The sequence below is a fragment of the Oryzias latipes genome, chromosome 18 (genome assembly GCF_053564925.1).
Source record: "Oryzias latipes strain Hd-rR chromosome 18, Olatipes_Hd-rR_3.1".
NCBI classification, from domain to species: Eukaryota; Metazoa; Chordata; class Actinopteri; order Beloniformes; family Adrianichthyidae; genus Oryzias; species Oryzias latipes.
Window position 1 is genome coordinate 1,760,444 of NC_136254.1, and position 10,703 is coordinate 1,771,146.

General features: G+C 44.2%; 1 protein-coding gene across 1 annotated transcript; it reads right to left on the bottom strand.

Moving 5' to 3' along the window:
* Window positions 1-8,620: 8,620 nt before the first annotated feature.
* On the bottom strand, window positions 8,621-9,892 carry LOC144987272 (uncharacterized). Its single transcript, XM_078936591.1, has one exon. It carries the CDS (start codon window positions 9,830-9,832, stop codon window positions 8,828-8,830), a length of 1,005 nt encoding a protein of 334 aa, XP_078792717.1. The 5' UTR covers window positions 9,833-9,892; the 3' UTR covers window positions 8,621-8,827.
* Window positions 9,893-10,703: the final 811 nt, after the last annotated feature.

The window sequence follows — 10,703 nt, forward strand, 5'->3', positions numbered from 1 at the left end:
CTTTAAATTCTTAGATGTTGCAGAAGAAAAAGAAAATCATCAAATAACAGAATGGAGTTATTTTCTGTACAAAAAAGGAAAAATGTCATTATTTTACCCCCCTTACTCTTTCTCCCTCCTTCTGTCCAGTTTAAACCTTAAAGAGAACACACAATATAATAAAACAATGATCAACATCTTTAGCTGAAAAGCAAACAGGTTGATAAAATAGTGACCGTGTCTAAATCAGGGAGGCTGCAGCAGCAGGAAGACAAAGAAGAAGCTGTCGGGGAATCAAACAGCAAACTAGATCAACTGTCCATTTTCAGAGTTTGATCTGAGCAGAACACAGAAAATGTTGGAATGAGAGACAGACACAACATGTCAACACAAACACGGACCTGGGGGGTATTCCAGGAAGCAGGTTCTGCTAGTTACCACGGTAAGTTTGAAGCTAAGGAAGTTGATAACCTCAGCTTTCAGTTCCAGAAATGGAAGTATGTTTCAGGGTATGTCTAGTTGCCATAGCAACTCATGCTCTGAACATAACCTGGTCTGGAGCAGGTTTAGTTGAAGGTTAGTTTGTTTACAGAGAGGTGAAGCAGCATGGTGTGTCCATTTGAAGATGATTTACTGAATGAAGAAGCTCAGATAATACTTTCTCCAACATGAGAGGGTGATAAGACCACATATGGATGTTGGAAAGAGAAACTTATTACTTTGATCTAACTTCATTATTTGATTTAGTTCAGATAAATCATTTTTTTAGTTTAGTCATTTTAACCCTTGTGATATCCTATGGGGTCCAGATGACCCCCCCCCCCCCTTCCATTGACGTGTTCTCCCTACCATGACAAAGGTGGATAAAGGTGGAAAGATTTCATGTAATCCATGGACACCAGTGAAGATCACAAATCATTGAAGAAAAAAGGTTCAGAGCACTGTCTAGTGGGTCTAGATGACCCAACTCCCAATGTTAAAGTGTCTAGAATAGAACAAGGGTTAAGTAGGTGTAACTATTAAGTAGACGTACTTCATCCAGAGTTCAGGGTTAAAGTCAGGGTAGTTTAAACCTCCTTTCTGGAATACGAGACCCCCCCCCCCGATCACTCAACAAGAACAAAATAAAAACAGAAACACCCCACTCACACACATACACACACAGTGACAACAAAAGCAAAAAACAAACATCCTGTGACAGACTGGAGACCTGTCCAGGGTGTCCCCTGCCTTCACCCTCAAGGGGTTGGGATAGGCTCCAGCAGCCCCGTGACCCCGAAAGGGACAAAGGAAGAAGATGAATGAATGACAAACAAGTGAACTTCCACTTGAGGACCAGTCAGTCACTGTTGCTGGTATCTAGGGGGGGGTAAATGTTCACCAGTCCCACCAGGCCTCCAAGTCACAGGAGCATCTGCACAGCCACGTAATCGGCTGCTAGCAATGTTGGCAGATTGGGCGGTTCTGGTTCTAAACTGGGGGGTAAAATGGCTTTGGGGTGAGTAGGCATAGTTTAGACGGTTTTAGGGTCAGTTCAGCGTTTTGTTTTTTCTCATGAAAATACTGGACAAAGTTAGCTGGGTGGCTGTTGGAGCGCCTTTTGACAAATGACCAGATCCAGGTGTATTCTTGTTTCTCCTGATCCTTCTGTGTGAATGTGGCATCAAGGGAGGGGGGAGAGGAGACGCTGCAGTTCAACGGCTGACCCGTGTGATCGGTGGAGCAGATGAGAGGGACCCGTGAAGAACCTGGAAATCCTCCAACAACGGCCACCAAACCCGTCCTCAGCAGCAACGGGTTCCTCACCAACGACCTGATCAGAGCAGGACATCACTGGCAGGAACTGGGAGAGATGCGCTCCGTTCCAGTTCACCTTTTCCAGTCTCAGTGATTCACTGTGGGACGAGGGATTGAGATAACCACTGCACTGTGGAGTGATGTTTATGCCACCACGATGCACACAGCATTTCTAAGTTGCAAATGAAAATATTAAATATCTGCTTTTTTTTTTACACCAAGTCTTTTTTTTGGCATTTCAACTTTAAACAGAGGGTAGAAGGATTTAAGTTTGACAAAGTATACAAAACTGATTACATATCCCCACACACCCTCCCCTCCCTCCCCTTACTGCACCACAGTTTCAAACTTTGTAAAATATACATTTTCAAAAGAAATAAACCTCTCAATTGCACATTTCCAAAATACAGAGTCAATCATCAAATATTCTAACAGCAGTGACGTCTAAGTTCTTCATATAATTTAAGAAGGGATTCAAAGTGGAATAAAAATCTTGTGCACAACCTCTAGCAGAGAAGTGAATTTTCTCCAAAACCAAATAATGTAAGAGATCACTTATCCACATCTTTAATGTTCGAGGAAAATGATCCTTCCATTTGAGAAGAATAAGTCTCCTAGCAATTGAAGTCCCATAGATAATGATGTTTTGGTATTTTGTGGCTGAGATTAAGATTCTGTGGGATTACACCAAATATTGCAGAAATTACAGAAGGCTTTATAGGCCTTTGTAAAACATCTGAAAATACTTTAAATATTGACTGTCAAAAGCAACTTCATTTTGCACAGGACAAAAACACATGTGAGATGGTGGCCGTTGATTGTTTACATCGATCACAAATTGGATTAATATCTGGAATGAATTTTGTAAGTTTTGCTTTAGACCAAGGTCTATGTCTATGTACAATTTTAAATTGAGCAATCCTGTGATGTGAGCAAATTGAGGAAGAGTATATTCTGTCAAGAGCTTTCTCCCACATCTTCTCAGTGATATTTAAGCCTAAATCCTCTTCCCATTGGGTTTTTAGAAATATTAGAGGTGTCTTTTGATTTGCATTGTATGTGTTTAGCAAGTAGTAAATGTTCCCCATTGCACCTCAGACACTTATTTTAAGTTTCAAGATGGATTCTAGAAGTGAGTCAGGTGGGCAGGATGGGAAATGAGGGAATGAGGTTGAAATAAAGCTTCAAAGTTGAAGGTATCTAAAGAAATGTGAGCGGGGGATATTGTATTTAATTACAAGTTGCTCAAAGGATGCAAACATACCATCAATGAATAGATCCTCAAATGAAACAATGCTTCTTCTGCTCCATTACCAAAAAGCTTTATCTGTAGTCGAAGGTATAAACCTATGATTTTTATTTGTGGGTGTACATTTGATTGGCTTTTGAGGGAAAACACTTGCCTAAATTGTCTCCAAATTTTTCAGAGATTGTTTAACTATGGGATTAGAGGTGTAATTCGATATAGGTTCAGAAAAAGGTAGTTCTGAACAAAGTAATGATTGTAGAGAGGCATGAGGACAAGAAGCCCCCTCCATATATAACCATTTTGGGTTTGTGGATTTGTTAAATTGTAAATCTTTCCAATATAACATGGATCTAATGTTGGCAGCCCAGTAGTAATATTCGAAATAAGGAAGGGATAATCCACCTTGTTGGCGGTGTTGCTGTAAGATTTTTTTTCTTATTCTAGGTTTTCCTTTGATCCACAAAAAACCTGATATTAATTTATCCACATTTGTAAAAAAATATTTAGATAAATGCAAAGGGATGCACTGAAACATATATAAAAATTTTGGGAGCACGTTCATTTTGAATGTGTTAATCCCCCCCCCCCCCACACACACACACACACACCCCAGTGAAAAAGGTAATAGACACCAACATTCCAGATCTATTTTGAGCTGAGTTAATAGTGGGATATAGTTAGCCTTAAAAATATCTTTAAATGAGTTTGTAATCCAAATACCAAAGTATTTAAATTTTGTGGACTAACTTTAAATGGAAATAGGTCCAAATTAATTTTCTTAGCTTCTGTATTTACTGGCATAATTTCACATTTGTGAAGATTAACTTTGTATCCTCATATTTGACCAAATTCTTGTAGAAGATTTAAAGTGACTGGTAAGCTTGTTATAGGGTTGGACAGGAATAAAAACATATCGTCTGCATACAGGGATACTTTATTCCCAGTACCATATCTTTGTATTCCTATTATGTTAATTTCATGACGTATTGCTATAGCCTGTGGCTCAATCACTATAGCAAATAAAAGAGGTGATAAAGGACAACCTTGTCGAGTGCCGCGCTGAAGGGGAAAGTAAGGAGAGAGGTTATTTTTGGTACGGACAGCTGCCAGAGGCAATGTGTATAAAACTTTAATGCAACAGATAAATTTTTCGCCAAAACCAAATTGCTTTAAAGTGTAGAACATATAGTCCCACTCCACTCAATCAAATGCTTTCTCAGCGTCTAAAGACAACAATATTTCTGGAATATCGGGTGAAGTGGGACCATAAAGAATATTAAATAGACGCCTAACGTTATAAAATGATTGGTGGCCTTTAATGAAACCAGTTTGGTCATCCGCTATTATCGAAGGCAAAGCCTGTTCTAGGCGGCTTGCTAGTATTTTTGAAAAATTTTGCTGTCCACATTCGAGAGGGTTTTTATTCTGTTTGGGGATAAGAGAGATGACTGCTTGTCGCATAGTCAGGGGGAGGCAGCCTGTAGTAATTGACTCCTCAAAAACTATAAGTAAGATTGGGGAAAGCTGGTCTGCAAACTTTTTAAAAAATTCAACTGAAAATCCATCAGGTCCAGGGCTCTTCCCATTTTGCATAGATGTAATTGCATTTATGAGCTCCTGGGTAGAGAAGGGTTTGTCCAGCTCTGAAGATATTTTATCTTCTATTAAAGGGACATGTATTTTTCTAAAACATACATCAATTAAAGTTCTATCACTGTGAGATTCTAGGGTTAAGAATCACCATGTGTCAACAACGCCATTTGTGTTAAGAAAGCATTGTAACTGCCATCGAGGTAGAAGGAGAATTATTAAATATCATTTTCATAACTCTTTGTATTGCTAAAAAAACATTTTAATTAATTGGAAAAAATGTCAGCCCAAAGTTCAAGTAACTTTGAAATAATTCGGGCTCTCTGGTCTCCCATGGTTGACTCCATGACTTAGAGGGTGGGGGGCCTGGTCGTTGGCTGCTCCCTGCCTTTCTGCCGTGGTGCGGGGTGGGGGTCGGGGCCTCCGCTGCCTGGTGGGGGCTGGTGGGGACCCCGTTTGTCGGGGGTTGGGTCCGGTGCCTGGGGGGGGCGGGCTGGGGCGCTGCGTGGTCTTCTGGGCTCGGCGGTGGGGGGTGTGTGGTGGTGGTGGTGGTGGGGGGGTGGGTGGTCCGGCTTGGCTTGGTGGGGTGGTCTCTTTGCCCGTGCTGGGGGGGGTTGGCGGGGGGTCCTGCTCGGGGGTAGGTCCGGCGGCGCTGGATGGGCTGCCCATCTGCACCTGGGGCTGGGATCAACCCTTCCCTGGCTCTGGGACGGGGCGGGGCAACCCTCTTGGGGCAGAATTTCAGAGATGACTCTCTTGAAGAAAAACAATTCCTGCTTTTAATTTGTTTAAATGGTTCATTACTTTTTTACGGTTGACTGGGGTATTCAAAGATTTGACATTCCAACTTATAAAATTTCCGTCACACCCAGCTGGTTTGTTTAGGAAATCTACTTTAGTTGTGGTCATATGTGATTGGAATTTGAGCTATTTGTCACTTATATAAATGCTCATTTGGAAATTAGGATGACCATCAAAAAGAAAGGTAAAAAATAAATACAAATTGAGATTGAAAACCAAAACATCAAAAAATACAATAAAAACGTGGTGCAGTAAAACCCAAACCTTTACTGATCAGAACGCAGTGACAACACAAACCCCCAAAAAAGTAAATGCACATCTAAATGCTTAAAAAAGGTAATGTAACTCCTACTGACAGAGATCTGCTATGTCATTAAATTATTATTTATCAGGCACCTCATACCATTTCGAAAAACAGTAAGGTATGAATCAGAACATATAACTTATATCCTCAGTCATTTGATGTTCCAGGTAGGATCTTGGTTTTCACATAAGCCATGGCTTCCTCTGAGTTTTGGAACCACTGTTCAATCCCGTTGACTACTGTTGGTCGAAGAAAGAGGGGAGGCAGAAGGGTCCGTGGCCAGAGAGAGAAGGGAAAAGGCAGGAACATAGGTTTGAGAATAGGGACTCTTAACGTTGGCCCATGACAGGGAAAGGCAGTGAGCTGGCAGACATGATGGAGAGAAGGAAGGTAGATGTACTGTGTGTGCAGGAGACAAGGTGGAAGGGCAGCAAGGCACGTAGTATTGGAGGAGGATACAAACTGTTCTATCATGGTGTTGATAGGAAGATAAACGGGGTAGGAGTGATTCTGAAGGGGGAGTTTGTAAACAGTGTTCTAGAGGTGAAAAGAGTCTCAGACAGGATGATGAGCCTAAAGTTAGAAATTGAAGGGGTGATGGTGAATGTAGTCAGTGGGTATGCGCCACAGGTTGGCTGTGAGTTAGAAGTGAAGGAGAGATTCTGGAGTGAGTTGGATGAGGTCATAGAGAGTTTTCCCAGAGGAGAGAGAGTTGTTATTGGAGCAGACTTTAATGGGCATGTTGGTGAGGGCAACAGAGGTGATGAGGAGGTGATGGGCAGGTTTGGTGTGAAGGAAAGGAATCTGGAGGGACAGATGGTGGTGGACTTTGCAAAGAGGATGGAAATGGCTGTAGTCAACACTTACTTCCAGAAGAGAGAGGAACACAGAGTGACGTACAGAAGTGGAGGTAGGAGTACTCAGGTGGACTACATCCTATGTAGACGAGGTCATTTGAGAGAGGTTAATGACTGCAAAGTGGTGGTAGGAGAGAGTGTAACCAGACAGCACCGCATGGTGGTGTGTAAGATGACTCTGGAGGTCAGGAAGAAGAAGAGAGGGAAAACAGAAAAGAAGACCAAGTGGTGGAAGCTACAGAATGAAGAAACTTGTGAGGAATTTAGGCAGAAGTTGAGGCAGGTCCTGGGTGGTCAGGATGAACTTCCAGATGACTGGGAAACTACAGCAGAGATTATCAGGGAAACAGGTAGGAAAGTGCTAGGTGTGTCATCTGGAAAGAGGAAAAACGGTAAAGACACTTGGTGGTGGAATGAGGAAGTACAGGAATGGGTCCTGGGGAAGAGGTTGGCTAAAAGGAAGTGGGATGTAGAAAGGACTGAGGAAGGTAGACAGGAGTACAAGGAAGCGCAGCGTAGAGTGAAGAGAGAGGTGGCAAAGGCCAAACAGAAAGCTTACGATGAGCTATATGACAGGCTAGACACAAAGGAAGGAGAGAAGGACTTGTACAGGCTAGCCAGACAGAGAGACAGAGATGGGAAGGACGTGCAACAGGTAAGGGTGATTAAGGACAGAGATGGAAAGGTGCTAACAACCCAGGAGAGTGTACAGAAAAGATGGAAGGAGTATTTTGAGGAGCTGATGAACGAGGAAAATGACAGGGAAAGAAAGTTGGAGGAAAGTGTCAGGAGTGTTGTGTGAAGAAGAGTGTCAGCAAGACTCAAAGGAAAGGTGTACAAGACAGTGGTGAGACCAGCTCTGCTCTATGGGTTAGAGACGGTAGCAGTGAGACAGAGACAAGAGGCTGAGATGGAGGTAGCAGAGATGAAGATGTTGAGGTTCTCCTTAGGAGTGACCAGGTTAGACAGGATAAGGAACGAGTACATCAGAGGGATGGCTCATGTTGCCTGTGTTAGCGACAAAGTCAGAGAAGCCAGACTGAGATGGTTTGGACATGTTCAGAGGAGGGACAGTGGATTTATTGGTAGAAGGATGTTGGAGATGGAACTGCCTGACAGGAGGGCAAGAGGACGGCCAAAGAGGAGATATATGGATGTCTTAACAGAGGACATGAAGTTGGCTAATGTTAGGGTAGAAGATGTCCATGATAGAGTGAAGTGGAAAACGATGATTCGCTGTGGCGACCCCTGATGGGAAAAGCCGAAAGAGAAAGGAGTTCAATCCCGTTGTGCGTTAACCGGAGTCGCGCTGGATACAGAAGTCCGTATTTGATGCCCTCTAGCCCGCGGAGGAGCCGCCTCACCTCGCCAAAGTCTGACCGGGCTTGCACCACGTTTGGAGGGTAATTGGGGAAGATGAGGATGTCTTTTCCTTTCCAGCGGAGCAGTCCGGACTCTCTGGCGCGGCGGAGAATGTCAACACAGTCCTGATAGTAGGGCACTTTTGAAACGATAACTCAGGGTTTGTCGTTTTGGCTTCTTGTTTTTAATCCTCGGTGAGAGTGGTCTATCAGGATATCCTTGTCCATATTTAGGACTTCTTCAAGGAGTGTGGACTCTGCTGTCGGGGAGCTGGAGCCTGCGGTATCCGGGACATTCAGTATGCAGATGTTGGAGCGCCTCATTTGCCCCTCCATGTCCAGACCTTTCCCTCGCAGGTCGTTCACTTCTGTTTTGAGTTTTTCAACCTTGTTTTGAAGGGATACTACATCATCTGACTGGGATGAAAGCGCGTGTTTCATGTGTGTCATTGTTGCTTTCATCGTTTCCACCTCAGAGCGGACTGCTGCGGTGCTGCTGGCCAGCTCGGTCTTCAGACAGCTCCGTTTTGATGGCTTCAAGGTCCTCTGTGAGCGCGGCCTTTAGCTCCTGCCTGAACATTGCCGTAAAGTCCGCTTTCTGGGAGGACAGAATTTCTGCCTTCAGAACCGACGGGTCCATTGGGTCTCCAGGTTGTGATGTGGTAGCTTTGGGAGGTGAACCCTCACCGGTCGATGTTTTGTGTCCTGTAGTTGGCGCCGCTCCGCAGCATTTGAATTTTCGAAGATTATTGGCCACTTTTCGATTTTTAACTTGTCAATATATAATGTTCGTTGAGATTAAGATGACGACAAGTAGAGTTCTGGTGTTTTTCCTGGCATAAAGTGTCTGAAAAAATCAATTTAATTTGTTTTTAGCAGAGCTTGTCTTCTATGCTGACCACTTCATAGCGCCCACACTAATATCTGCCATTGTTAACTTTTTTTTTTTTTTGCGCAATTTTTTTTTCTCTGACAGTAACAGTTTTCTGTGTGCTGTGTTTGGATCCAGTGTGATTTGACGTGAATATCTGAGGAAGTCAGCTCTGCTCTTTGGTTCTGGTTCTGGTTCTGACAGTAAAACGTCCACATGAGAGACTGTCAGTGAGATGTTTGTCCATTCCTCTCTCAGAATGTCCTGCAGTTTGTCTCTGAGCTCTGACACAGCTGCTGTCACATCCTCAAAGTATGTCAGAGGACGGACATGGATGCTGGCTGAGGGGGTGGACTCACTGAGTGGGGGCAGTGAGGGGTAGTTGAGCAGAAAGTGGCTGTGATCCTCTGTGAGCCAGAGCTGCTTCAGCTCAGCGTCTCTCCTCTTCAGCTCAGCCATGTCCTGCTCCAGCTCCTCCTGAAGACCTTTGACTCGCCTCACTTCAGTTTGCTGCTGGGATCTGATCTGCTGCTCCACATCACGGCTTCTTTTCTGGAGGAGACGGATCATCTGAGTGAAGATCTTCTCACTGTCCTCCACGCTTTGATCAGCAGAGTGATTGATGGCCTCCAGCTCCCGTTGAAGCAGCTTCACCTCTTTCTCTCTGTCCTGGATTCTCTGTTGGATTTGTTGCTGACTCTCCTCCAGCTCTCTCTGCTTCTCACAGACCACATCTTCAGGTCCAGCATAGCAGAGACCAGCAGGAGCAGCTTGGAGTCCGGTCTTCTTCCGCTGCTCCACTAAAGCTGCTAACATGACATTTTTCCCCAGAACAGGCCTCGGTGTGAAGGTCTTCCTGCACTGAGGACAGCTGGGGACTTTCTCCTCTGCATCCCACAATCCTTGAAGACACTTCATGCAGTAGCTGTGTCCACAGGGAATAGTCACCGGATCCTTCAGCAGATCCAGACAGATGGAACAGCAGAAGCTTTCTTCATCCAGATCTGCTCTTTTCTGCGCCATTTCTCCTCTCAGACACACAGACTGTGAGAGTTTCACTTTTTCAGAAACCGGTTTGACTCCAATCTTTAAATCAGATGGTTTCACTTTGAGTTCAGCCAATCAGCTTCTTTCTTCTCTTCCTGGTGGTGACGCCCATCATGACAGAGGAGGAACTGCAGATTAGGAAGAGGAGCCCTGATCTGTTAACCCTTTCAGAAAGAGAGACAGAAGACATCAACAGTTTTCTCCTTCAGCAGATCCGGCAGATGGAACAGCAGAAGCTCATTCATTTATTCATTCATTTTCTTAACCGCTTTTTCCCTTTCGGGGTCACGGGGCTGCCGGAGCCTATCCCGGCCACTTGTGGGCAAAGGCAGGGGACAACCTGGACAGGTCGCCAGTCTGTCGCAGCAGAAGCTTTCTTCTTTCTTTTGCTGTTTCTGCTGCAGAATCCTGCTTTCATTCAGTCTGAACGTGCTCACTGGCTCTGCTTCAGGGGACTAAAAGGTTGCTGGTGTTTCCAGTTTTAGAAGGAACACGCCTTCTGCACTATTTGGAGAGCACGTTACTCTGGTTTGGTCAGATTTCTAAGAACTAACACGTCCACACAGGCCCAGAATACATTTATGAGTCACCTTCATCTAACTATCTTCTGTTACTTCTCCGTCATGGGGATGCTGGAGCCTATCCAAGCTACTGCAGAGCAAAGGCCAGTCTATCATCCCCCCCCACCCCACCCCCCACACACAGAAAACCACACACAAACCACCCATAAAGACAGTTGTTACAAGTTACAAATCAACCTATTTTGTGTTCATGTCAGCCCCAGAATACATTTATGAGTCACTGGAAGATTCTGTGTGGTTGATTTCTGCAGGAAGAACTATTTGTT